Genomic DNA, 13878 nt, shown 5'->3' with positions numbered 1-13878 from the left:
GTGTGTGACAATTCGTGGTGTATGTACTGTATATAAGCAGTGCCTAGGTAATCTGTAAGTGGACAAGAAAGCCCATCCCATTGACAGAGAACACATCAATACCTCTCATCTCAATGAATAGTGGTTACAGTTGAAACAGAGTATAACATGTATACAGTGAGGGTGGTTAAGCTCTAAAATTCACTCCCTGCTAAAGAGACTAACCTGGAGACTAACCACTTAAGAGTGGATTGGACCAAATTTTGGTAAGCAGTAGCAGCTTGATATTTTAGTGTGGAAACATACATTTGTATATTGTAAAACTCCACTAAGTAACTCTTTTGTTCTTGAGTCCCCACCCTGATGGGTCTGGAGGGCCAGTGATGTGCCAGGTTGACAAGAAAATACTTCAAGTCTTACCCTGCATTATAAAAATAAATGCTATGTTCCACAATAAAAGGCCACAATAAAAAAAACAGGGTTTTAAATAAAATGCACCCACTGGACAGTTTTTCTTAAATATATTTTGACAAATGAAGAGTCATCAAGCTGAAAAACAGCTAAATAACAAGTTAAAGAAAAACATTTGATCTAAAAACTTAATTAATATGGTTAATTCTCCAACTACCACCCCATTTATGGCAATAGTAGGTTAGTGTATATAGACAGAATGCAAATCAAAAACATTGTACTTTGTCAATTGACTGAGTTTGTCTCGGGGAAAAAGCAGTCAGGCATTTAGTGTACCTACTAATGAAAAACGCCCAGATATATATTTTGTTTCATGATAGTTTATTTAATGAGCCTTTAAGTTGCGTGGGCATAATTTGTTTTTACTGTGCAGCAAACTAAAAGATTTTAAGACACTGGAGGAAGCTGTGAACCAGGTGAACTTATCATTTTCAGTAAAATCCATGTGCAGCGAGCCAGAACTTATTGTTTAATTAAAAGCCTATAACTAAGTCATGATACAATTCGGTGAGACAGAGCCCAAATTAGTGATGTTCCCAGAAAAAAATTAAGACAATAAAATGACAAGCATTTCTTGTCACATCCTATAAAAATTAATAACAAGCCAAGTACAAGGATTAATGATGCGTGAAGAATTAATATTGCTACTAGGCATAAACCAGCAGGGTTATTTATTTTCATGTCTGGGTCTTACATATTATTTCTAAATTATGGATGTATTAGATTATTACAAATTGCCAGTGCCTTAGCAGTTGGCTTCTTCTGATCCCTGGAACTTTCATGGCAACTGGTATCTTATTAACACGGAGACATTTTAGCCTAGGAGGTAATATTAGTTTTTTTAGCACACAAAATAAGTTTAAAAAACCCCACATTATTCTCTTTTTATACCAATAAAAGTTTTGACAAGCTGAAAAAGAGAGAGAGAGATGAGGGAGGAAAATGTGACAACTCAACTTATTGGACATAGTGCCATCAGACCAACTGAGGCACCAACTGATCATTTTAATTTAGGTGAGAATTACATGACTGACTGTGTGGGTCAGTGTATGTCTTTTATGTTCTCTAAATTACTAGAAGCAACATTTTGGATACCTGTGTTGGCAGCTAAAATGGGTTCAAGTCAGGGAGAGATGATTTGAACTTGGCTGTACCCATTGACAATGATCATTTTTAGTTTATACTAATAAGATTTATTTTTGTGTTTTCTTAAGTCCACAGGAGCCCAGGTTCAAGTAGCAGGAGATATGCTGCCTAATTCCACAGAGCGGGCTGTAACAATATCAGGGACTCCTGATGCCATCATTCAGTGCGTGAAACAGATTTGTGTAGTTATGCTAGAGGTGAGACAATCATTCTCTGCACTTCAACTCAAACATGTTCTATGTTGGTAAAATGTACATTTGTCCATTTAGGTTTCAAAGTGGGGGGTTAGTCACACCTATAAGAATTCCAAACCATGAAAACAAAGCCTGATGAAGGTGTTTTACCTAATTAGAGATCATAATGAGTCCTAGTCAAGATGGACTCGCCAACTACTGACATTGAATGTCTTATGGGTAGGAGGATAACCACAATGCTACTCATGACAAAAAAAAGAGTGTTTGTTGGCAGACAATGCCTGTTGGGGGCTGTTTACTATGAAGCCATAGAGCTGTCTTTGATCTTTCCGCTTCAAGAATATACCCGTAAACCAAGAGAGAAGACTATTTTAAAGAGACAGAATTACTTTAAAAATACGACTTGATATACTTGAAATTATATTGTGTCCCTACTATAATATTATTTTTAAATAAAAAAAAAAATCCCGTAGACTTGCATGCATTATTACATTATTATTATTATTATTATTAACCTTCTAATTTAGGTCCCTTTATAATTGGTGAAGATATATAATTAGTATAATTATAATTTATTACAAAAATAAGAAACTGACAGGAAAAAAATATGTGAATGTACTTTAGGACCTTTTTTCAAATGTATTTCTGGAAAAAATTGCCCAGCTTCAATATTGTCTTTTAAAGCAGTTTATATGGGTTGGCCATCAAAAAAGATCACATGGGAAGGTGAAATATCATATGTATATCTATATATATCTAATGTATTGTGTTAACTGATAAGGAATGCTTAAACTTATACATTTTTAAGTGCATTTGATTTTGTTGTTTGCAGTCACCGCCAAAAGGTGCAACCATTCCTTATCGGCCAAAGCCTGCCTCCGGACCTCTTATTTTTGCTGGAGGCCAGGTAAGAGCGGACACCATTTTGGCCTCAGCTGGAAATCACACCGTCCTGGCCCAACCTCAACCAGCACCTGTTAGTTTACTTTCTTTATCCTGGTATAGTATAAAAATATATGTGGTTTTGTAGACATCACCTGGTAACAATATATAGTAGATACAATCCTACCTCCCATCTACTGTATTGCATGTAGCAAGGATCACCACAATACCAACTCATCGGTGTCATCCCTCCTTTTCTATATCATATGTGTTATGTGCACAGATAAGAAACACAGACAAGTGATTAAATAGTACACTCCACTGTTACCTTGTAATTGTGTCTTTGTTTAGCACATGAATGCATAGATGGATTTATTGAAATCCCATCTATACATTTTGGGGTGTTTCCCAGTCCTCCAGCTGATTTTCCTTGTAGTGCACAAGCGCAAGGTATTCATCTACATCCAACCCTGGCTTGCGCAAGATTTCCATAGCACGCATGCTAATTTTGCGCTGCCATTGATTTTGGCGGGAATATACTCTGCTAGTTTCTCATAACCATCCCTTATCAACAATTTGCATGTTGAGCCTCATGGAGATACAGTAAATAGAGTACCAAAAAAATATCTATGCACTTCTCCTATCGTATTCTGCGTTCTCTTCTTTGACTTTATTCATTATGTCATGAATAATTAAGAGATAAAGTCCTGTTGCGCTAGTGTATTTGTTCGGTGTTAGTATGTACAGTACAACAGGTTTTATGATACATAACCCTAAATCAGTTTGATGTTATTATTTGTGTTCAGTGAAGTTTTGGAAGTAAGCACGGGCTTAGCTTGAGCCTTCTAGCAAATATCTTGGGAAAAATATAATCAATCGGTATCCTTCACCAAATATATTTTTTGTTGCAGTTTATTCACCATCATTGTCAGACTAAAACTCTAGTGTAACTTTTATTTTATTTACTTGTTGTTTTCCAGGCATTTGCAATTCAAGGGCAGTATGCTATTCCACATCCAGACGTGAGTCCAGCGTATGCTAATTATATCCAACCTAAACCTAGTATTTGTACTGGGCAGTACGTACTTTCTACAACAACTCCCTTTGATGATCCGTGTAGAATGTATTAAACATTCCAGATTCTAGAACATTCTAGCTAGAAAGTACAACGTCTCAGATACAAATATAAAATGTAATACCTGTCTTTTACTTAGATTACCTATTAATTTTGCATGCATTTTTCAGTTTCCTTAGTATATATTTGTATGATAACATTAACCGTAGCCATTACATGAAATAACAGATAAATATGCATTTTTTTTTCTAATTGTTTTATTGTCTGTATGATAGCTTACAAAAGAATGAAGAATCCTCGTTTTTCTGTTAATTTGAATAATCCGGTTTTATTGTTTTGTTTTTGAACGATAGATGGTTTTCTGTACTCTGAAATAATTACATTTGATTGGTTAGTTCTAATTTCCCATCCTGCCCTGCAGTTGACCAAGCTTCACCAGTTGGCTATGCAGCATACCCCTTTTACTCCCCTTGGGCAGACCACCCCTGGTTTCCCTGGTACGTACCCATGACCCCCTGAGAATGCCCTTCTTCTTAACACCTTTGTTTTCCCATGGTCATTACCTAATTTCTTTTACTAAATTCCTTCAATTACCAAAATTTCCTTTTTTGTTCTTACATGATGCACCTTGTTTCTGTTTCTTTTGTGCCTTGTTTACCATTTGATCTCTCTGTCTAATCCGCCTCGCTTTAATTTGTACCATTAGCATACACTAGATATATTTTTACTTACACTGTTCCTTCCAATACCGGAACTAATATCACTAAAGCATGTACCAGTGTATACTAAGCAACATTTCAGTTCATTTAGACAGGCAGTTACTTTTTTTAGAATTTATTGGAAAACAGAGCCTTTCATTATTCCCACAGCAACCGATGATGTAGAAAAGAATTGTTTTCCACAACAGTAAAAGTTGTATTTCATAAAAAATTTACAGTACTTTTTCACAATTTATCCATCCTACTATTACATGTAATTGAGCTTATTGGGAAATGATCAGAACAAAAACCTATATAGATATATGGAATAACTTTCTTGCCATTATTTAATGTTACATCTTGTAAACATTAGGTACATGCTTTAGGCTTTGATCTTTTTTTTTCTATCACATACCGCACTATTCATGCATATGAAATAAGAAATGTTATAGAATCGACATAGCAACGTAATTGGGCTAACGTATAAAATATTGGTCATTCTTAACCAAAACATGTTTCTGTTTTCAATTCCTTTTTTTTCCTGATGGTTTTGAAAACAAAAACGTAAAATCTAAGTTTTATTTTAGTATTGGATAGTGCGTAACTAGCTCAATAATATGTGATAAAAAAAGGAAAACTCCTCTGCCTTGTGTTTGCTTGCCCTTTAGCTTTCAATGTCCTCCCCTTTTGCTTTTCCGAAATCAATATGTAGCATGCCTGTCCAAATGTAGCAATCCGACTGCTTGTCTCCTTTTTGTCCTTCTTTCCTCCCATAGACAAAACAAATGTATGCAACTTACAGTATTATCTATATCCTCCTTTACAAAAAGCCCTCCTTCCCAAAATCTCTGAAACTTTACTAATCTTTTTTTTCTAACTACACTAGTGTTCCTTGTTTATCCTGCCCTAACCCTTCACTTTTTAAAAAAACACAATTTTTGTTACCCTAAATGTTCATTTTTAAGTTATTACTCAACAGACGTTTTTCTTTACTTTTTTTGTATGTAGACAGGGAGGGCAGACAGCTTGTATAAAATCAACTTTGTCTGTTTAGCTCATCGGTTTCTGGTGCTTCATAGTAAGTTAATCTAGAAACCTATATATTTATAAGGAAAAGGGCACTAATAAAAAAGACGACAAAAAAAAATAAGTCTATGTAAACCTTGTGACCACTTTAACACCCTCTGTTGCATTGCTGTAAGTTCTGTACCTTTCTTTGCTGCAGTTTCTGACCTTTCATTTATTTTATTTTCATTTGTGATAAAGTAAATATGTATTTCTTTACCTCTCATTCACCAAATTCTGACCATAATTTTTCTCTTCCTTTTCTTTCTTTCCTACTTGTAGGATTGGATGCCACATCACCGACCAGTTCCCATGAACTTACTATTCCAAATGATGTAAGTGAAATTACTTTTTCCAGTGGCATTAATAGAGAACCGATAACTTTGTATAGTCATCAAATCTAGCACCCAAATGGTTGGTCATATTCTCTATTCTTGTTAGAGAAGCACCTTTGACACTTTGTCAACAGATTGTGTAGTAGCCATGTTGAGCATAAGGAAGAATTCTGATAATGCTACAGAATTAATAAAATCCTGGGTTTAGGTTCCAAAATGTTTTTTCCCTGACTAGTGCCATTAGAAAGGAAAGATCTCCATTAGTATATCAAACCGATCGCCACAAGGGGTGACCAAACCAAAAATAGGAGGTGAGAGTCCTCTACACAACACGAGAATATCGCCAGGCAATTCTTGAAGCCTTCATGCTCCTCATATTGAGTTACAGTTGCAATAAGTAGTTGTCTGAACTGATTTGGGCTCTTTTGTAGTCTATGCTTAAACGTAAAAATGGAAGAACAAAATCCAAAAACCTACAAATTCATAATTTCAATAAACATTACATTTTAGTGCTGTATTTTGACCAAAACACATAAGCTCACCTGCCACATTAAGGTACCCCCTGAAAAGTGATTCCTAAACATGGTGTCATTAAATGAGACAAAATCGTTGGACTTCCAAACCAAGTATCTGTGATAAAAAAGGCTTTAAATATCATGTTCATTAACTCTTAATAATAATAAAAGAAAACAGTATAACAATATGTGTGTGTATATATATATATATATATATATATATATATATATATATATATATATATATATATATTGGTCAGCCAAGCTAAGGGTTAACTCAACTGACAAGACTCATCAACATGCAACATACATATGCACTAATATACACTTGCTTGCAAGTACATGTAAATAAACGCAACTGTTAATCGTGTTAGTTGCAGACGAGGGCACGTGAGTTAAATGGCAACTCACTTGTGCTCATAGGCAACTTGCTAAATATCTTTCTTTTTTTAAAAAAAAGGAGGATTAATATTAGCATAAATAAATGATAAATAACTATTTTTATTACATTCCTGTTAACCAAGGAGGGACAACAAGTGCAGCTGGGTATAGCCTACTAAAATGATTCCTTCTTCCCCATTATGTGCTTAGTGGCATTGTGGGTTAAAGGTTAAACTATGACAAGTAACCAAGGTCTGGAGCACATCCCTCATGCACATTGAGGTAAGGGGTTTAAATTAAAATACCTTTTCAGGATCAGAGAAAACTTTGTCATGCTTCATTGTAAGCCCCTCATTTAAGCTTTGGAAATATAAAACCAGCTTGTGTACACAGTGCTAAGTAGTGTGGGCTGAAATCAACAGGGTCCGTAAAGACTTTTAGTTAGCAATGAACCTTTTTCTAATTGGGCATGCCTTTTTACTTTGGACACACTGAGACATTGCAGTTGGTTTGGAATAGACTAGAATAATTGTGGAGCAGGTAGTTCTGTTATGGGATGCACCGCTGTCCTAGATTTGACTGACCTGCCCTGCGATTCTGACACTTGGCTATCTTTTCTTTTTTACGTTATTTAAAGCTTTCCTATGTGTAAAGTACTTATCTTAATACATTGTCTCCCTACAGCTAATAGGTTGCATTATCGGCAGACAAGGCAGTAAGATAAATGAAATCAGACAGATGTCAGGAGCACAGATCAAGATTGCAAATGCTTCAGAAGGCAATGGGGAAAGACAAGTTACAATCACAGGATCCCCTGCAAACATCAGCTTAGCTCAGTACCTCATTAATGCCAGGTAAGTTAAACAAATCGGCTTTACCAGTAGACAATACTGGGGTATCCTCCAACCAATAATTATATTGTAGTAATATAAAAACACTGGAGTAAATGTCTTCAGGCGTCTGCTGATTGTGGCCTCAGAAAGGCCCTATATTTGGCATAATCGGCAAATAACCATTATGTCATCTATTTAAAATATGATATGTGATAAAGCCAGGTAGCCAAAGCAATAAAGATCGTGTGGCATCTTTATCCACAATAGTTCCACACCTATTCTAGTTTGAGTAGTATGATAAACAATTTAAATGACACATACAGTATAGCCACATTAAATAATATAGCCAGGAGATATGGCAGCATCCATCATACATGTTATTATTTGGCTTCGACTAAGGTCTTACTAAAACCATTTTCTGTCTTGTGAGCCAATAATATATTTACCGATCTGGGCTGCTTGCTAATGAGATATGTATTTGTAGCCCATAATTCAATGATAGCAAAGCAGATTGCAAGACAGATTTAATTTGCAATCTCGAAATTACATTCCAGACTTGTTAATAAATATATCTGCTCATGACACAGAGGCATTGGATTTAGCAGCGCCATTAATGGTGCGGATATAGGGAATGTAGGGTAGTAATAATAAGATGTTTGCTTGTCACCCATCATCAATCTTACTGTTAAGGAAATGAGTGTGGCAGTTGTCTGGTTTATAGAAATCAGTGGCCTTCCTCCACTTCTCGCATGGAAATAATGAATCTTCCAAAATAATGAGGATAAGATAAATAGAATTCAGCATTCTATACCTCAATGATTAAATCAAGGGTAGGGCTTTTTATTAAAACTATTACCAAGTTTTATGTTGTAATCATGTTGTTGGCTATTAAGCGCCACCGTTAATGATAAGTTGCAATGATTGCTTTCATATAAGCAGAAAAGGCCAGTAATACTGTAACTGAAAGGCAAAATTAATGAATTACTAACACATGAAACTAGATGAATTAATGGTAGCCGGTAATATGGTACATTTTGTACTATGAAAAAAGAATAGAGCAAATATGTTCAATACACAAGTCTTGCTTGTTCTTTTTCAATCCAATCGATCATACTTGAAAATAATTTAGATTTGTTTAACCCCTTAATGACAAAGCCCGTACATGTACGGGCTCAAAATGCATTGTTTTCAATGGGTTTAGGGACCGCCCATTGTCCTTAAGGGGTTAAAGCAGCAGAGTAATAATGATTAAGTATGATCTATGTATACATTGCGATCATCTCCCCTTAAAGTGACTGTTACCAAAACACTCAATGGTGTGTATGATGCTACCCATATATTGTTTAAAATAACACATCACAATTAATGTGTTTTCAGCCTCCACTCTATGTTTTGCAAAAAAATTCTGTGGGCACAGTGGGCATTCAAATATCCTCCCATTTACTGTTTCAGTGCCAAGTATATAAAAAAAAGTAATAAAAAGCTCTTAAATAAACAGGCAATAAAGAAAGGGAAGGGCAATTGGATGCTGGGATACATTAACTTCTCAGCAGAAGATACAGAAAAGGTTAAACCCTTGTTACATAACCAAAGATACTTTTTATAGTTTCATTACTTTCAAGATTAGATTTGATGAACAGTGGTAGAATGTAAGAAGTACTCACAAGAGTATTGGTCTTTGAAAGTAAGGGTTCCTGTGGATACGATACAGAATTTATGGATATGCTGTAACTTCTGACTGATATTGTAGCCTTTTGTAATGTTAATTATAACTAGTCAGTGTATGTATTACATTTCTTTGATGTATGGTGCTGTTCTTTTGTTTATAAGTGTTAAACACTAGTCGTATTAATGAAGTTGGATAATATGAAAAAAGAAACCTTAAGAGTGTTTCTTCATTTTAGGTGATAACCTAGTATAAAATAAGTTTTAGATTTAATGATGACAGTCTGCTACACAGACACAGACTAATTTAGAAATAGGGGAACAAGCATTAAAAAGGGAGTACATTTTCTTGAGACCTTTTATACATAATAAATTTAATCTGATAACGTGGTGCCAAATCATAAGCTACCTGGCAGGCTACTTTAAATAAGGGAGAGATTGGTTAACTTACTTCGGGATTGATGGTCATCTGGTTACACTCAGTTGATCACCTTTGTTGTTTTCCGTGGGGACTGAGTCTACAACTAGCAAATCTGTGAGTTATGTGACAATTTAAAAGCAGACCTCAAAACTACCCAGATTTCATAAAAATAGTAACTAATGAAAGCTCCCCTCTTAACAAAAATTGCTTGCATTCTATTCTGTTGTCTGTTAGGCGTTGTTGAAATTGTATCTGCCTAATCAATATCCCTTGGCTGCAGATTATCATTGTGGCTTTTTTTTTTACTTGTTCAACCTTGTGTAAAAGGTCTCCTGAAGACAATTAATAAAACATCCTTACATAGTCCAAAATACTTTAGTACCTAAAAAATACAATTGCTTTGCAAGCCTTTCTTCGTAGTGTTCCAATTCCTACTGTGTTCTGTACCTTTGATATATATACCTACAAATTCATACACTATTGACTAGTGCGAAATATTGAGTTGTCATGTGCCCTGTGAGACCTTTCGAGACTGTAGTTTGGCATCAAATAAAAAATGATTATAAGCTGCATTGTATTATAATACCCTGGGTATAAACAATGTAGACAATTTGGATACCAAAATATGATTTAGTGCAGTGATGTTGAAAACTGACTGAGGTTCTGCAAACAGGCCGCTGTTTTTAGATGTCCCAGTTTAAGCACAGCTATCTCAATTAAAAAAGAATTTAATTTTCAGGGAAAAATACACAGTAATCCAGGCTCATTTGAGGCCCTTGAAAAACTTAAGTTTCTAAATCTAGGTTTTACATTATTTATGTTTGGGTTTTTTTGTGGAAAAGGGTGCTTATATTCAAGAAAATACAGATATAACACATTTCTTATATAAATAGACACTAAGATATATAAAATATATTTTACATAAAACATTCCATTATATTAAAAGCTTAAAAACGGTATCCACCCAACTCTTTTCTTCGTTAAGTTATCTTTGTAGGATAACAAATTTGAAACATTTTTATAACTTTTTTTCAATTAACAAAAATCAGATGAACCCAACCACTTCAATACAGTGTGCACATCCCCCCCCCCGAGGAGTGAGCATGGCATGGTAGAACCCTCAGCCCTGCAGAGGCCCTCCTCCTCTGTAGTCTGATGATTCTTGCCACTAATTGGCTGATTGAAGCAGCCAGTCAGTAGCAAGCACATGTCCTCATTGAAATCCTAGCTGCTTGCACACTTCTCCAAGCCTGTGCTGGAACTGACTAGAGGTGAGTTTATCACGACAACTAGCTGGGGGGTACAGGGAATTTTAACTATTTCATAGTTCTTATACAGTATCTTATGCAAGTTGTGGTTTCACAGCAGCTGGAAATTAGCATTTGGCTTACTCTGTCTTAGCACATTGAAATGGCCTTAATATACCCAATATTATACTTTGTAGCACAATTTTGCTTAAAAGAATCATCTGAAATGGTCCATCAAAGCTATTTAGGAAAAATAAGTACTAGAACTACTTTTGAGACAGTATTCTATGGCTAACTCAGTTTCAGTGTACTGTGTTTAAGCCGAGGCCATGTCAGTAAGTAAGTACTGTGCTTAGGCACAAATCAGACATCTGCATACAATACAGGGTTGATATATAAATAAAATAATAGTATTATGCAGAACAAGACCATGGGTTAACCAATGGACCTCAAGAGATTATTTCATTCATTTGTTGTCAGCAATCAAAAGAAGAAAGTGATTCTTAAATCATATAACAATCTTATTAATTATCTCCTAGCTCAGAAGGTAAATCTAAAAATTAAATGTATATATTAAAAGTGTCATCGATAAATTGCTTGATTATCTATCAATTATGGTGTAATAAAAACTTCCATAATAGTAATGAACGTTTTATCCAGGTATGGAAATTTGAGAATTAGACCATAAATATTTCATATTCATGGCTGGAACAATATATATACGGTGTGTCTAATGAGCTAATATTGGACTTTAATATAAAAATGTTTGCTTAAATTGTTTACAGTGTATGATTTTATAAATGTTTTCAGGTTTCAGTATGTGAAATACATTAAGTAAAGCAGTAAACACTAGTTTGACAAAAATGAAATACTTTTTATTAAATTACCAAAATGTCTCATATTTTCTCTTATACAATGGGTTGTATTCCTGATTATAGTTATTTAACAAAACATCTGTTAGGAAAAAAGTGGGACAGTATGAAAGACTTATCTTAAAAATTCAAAACTTAAAGGCAAACATACCAGTGCTTAGGAAAACTCAACGGAAATATGTTTTCATTCTTTTAAGTTTTGCTTTGTCATCTTATATCATTCTCTGCATTTCTTAGATTTATTTCTTTCATTGACATTAAAAAGCACCTATTATGTTAAGACTTTGATCGTCAGGGGAGTACGCATCAGAAAGTGGTGCTCACTCCTTAGGCGCTCAATGGATTATTCATTATAGTCTTAGTAATGTTATCCTCATCAAATCATGAAATACCCTTTTGTTATTTCTCTTCTTTAACACATAACATGTTCCTCCTCTGACCCTCATTTTCCCCTTTTTTTTCTCTCTTTCTCTCCCTACCTTCCATATGTCTCTTCCTTTTGTTGATCCATCTAACCCAACCCTATTATGTTTGCTTTCCGTCTTCCATTCCTTCTCTTCCCAAATTGATCCTTGCTTGACCATCCCAACCTATTTGTTCCTGTTCCTCTCTTCGTTTGCAGCTTAGAGATGGCTAAACTGAGCACCCAGACTGCTTCCGTCACGACCCCTGTTGACCTGAACATGAACCTCTCTCAGTCTACCACCCCTTCCTCCACCCCCACCTCTATGGCTGTGTTGGCGGCAGCTGCTGCTGCCTCCGCGGTTAACGTCAATTCCCCTCCCCACCTACAAACTTTACCGACCACCCACTATGCTGTTCCTGTCTCCAGTCTGCTTGGCATGAAAACTGTCCCACTCCTGGCACTAAATGCAGCGGCCACTGCGGGGGCCACTGGGAATTTACCTGCTTATACTGCCAAAATTTCATCGACGAGTGGGGTTAAGAAATCTGACCGACAGAAGTTTGCTCCATATTGAATGGATGAAAACAAAGCTCTACCAAGATTCTGTGGTAGATAAACCCAATGGAAACAATATGGCATTTACACTTCTTTTCAGTTTCATTTCTTTTTGTTGAATTGCAAATGTTTATTGTTGCCGATTCAATTTTTTGTCCTCCTTTCCATGACTATTAACCCAAAATGCCAACTAGTTCCAACAGCTTATGTTTTTATCAGTTCTATTTATTTTATTTTGATATTTTAAAAATGTATTTATTTTGGCTGGGTCAGACAAGGGGAAAGTTGAGTAGGGGAAGTATTAAGTTTAGATAAACTGGCATGTTTGCCTTATACAAGTTAAGAATTTGAAACTTTTCAATAAAAAAGTAATAATGGTGTAACAAAACATCTGAAATGTATTACTACAACTAAGAATAATAAAATATAATCCTACAAATGGCTAAAGTATGATATTAAAGAGTTAGATGAGGAACATGTAACTATGAGCCCTAACCCAATTTCAAAAATCTCCATGCCTGAGAAAAGGTGAGTCACCTTATGCCTCACTGTGGGATATATTTCTAACTCATTTTGCTTACGTGCTTTGAGAAACAAATGCACAGATTAGATGACATAGGGGATTTTGTATCAAGTGATTTATCAGAATATTCCCATAATAATGCATTATTCCAGTCCTTTATTCCAGTTATAACTAACATATTTAATGTGATACTTTGCAAATTATTCTAGCAATTAAAATTGTTCACAAATGTATCAATGTTTACATACATGGACAAGAAGCTAAGATTTTGCAACTTGTAAGCGTCATGTTTATATTCATGTATTCATATATTCATGTATGTAATAGGTTACATATTCTTCGAGGCGCTTGAAGGAGATGAAACGCTAAATTAAATACCCCGTTCATATATTGTTCCTGGGAAAAGAAACTAACTTAGTCTTTCACATAAGAGAAAGCAAGAGTGTTGCTTGCATAGTTACAACGCAAAAACCGAGTGATCCAAAGTACACTGCTATGATTCACTAAGAAAATACAACTGTAGAAATTACGAAAGATGTAATTATTTAGGCATTAAAAAATAAAATGTAAACATTTATTAAGCTGTATTAAAACTGAGCTTACCCACAAATATCT

General features: G+C 35.0%; 1 protein-coding gene across 8 annotated transcripts in view; it reads left to right on the top strand.

The window, feature by feature from the left end:
• The window catches only part of LOC128497386 (poly(rC)-binding protein 3-like), a 292930-nt gene that overhangs the window by 270229 nt on the left and 8823 nt on the right, over positions 1 to 13878 (top strand). For 4 of the 8 annotated variants that reach the window (XM_053467434.1, XM_053467432.1, XM_053467435.1 and 1 more), the window contains 7 exons: positions 1665 to 1793; positions 2623 to 2766; positions 3653 to 3694; positions 4169 to 4244; positions 5793 to 5845; positions 7426 to 7595; positions 12402 to 13171. In XM_053467434.1, coding sequence (XP_053323409.1) covers positions 1665 to 1793; positions 2623 to 2766; positions 3653 to 3694; positions 4169 to 4244; positions 5793 to 5845; positions 7426 to 7595; positions 12402 to 12759 — 972 coding nt within the window. In that variant the 3' untranslated portion in view covers positions 12760 to 13171. Of the gene's footprint in view, positions 1 to 1664; positions 1794 to 2622; positions 2767 to 3652; positions 3695 to 4168; positions 4245 to 5792; positions 5846 to 7425; positions 7600 to 12401; positions 13172 to 13878 lie in introns of those variants that run through there. The other 4 variants (XM_053467439.1, XM_053467438.1, XM_053467436.1 and 1 more) reach the window with 3 other exon arrangements.

Source organism: Spea bombifrons, chromosome 5 (assembly GCF_027358695.1).
Source record: "Spea bombifrons isolate aSpeBom1 chromosome 5, aSpeBom1.2.pri, whole genome shotgun sequence".
NCBI classification, from domain to species: Eukaryota; Metazoa; Chordata; class Amphibia; order Anura; family Pelobatidae; genus Spea; species Spea bombifrons.
This window is presented reverse-complemented; position numbering and strand designations above follow the sequence as displayed.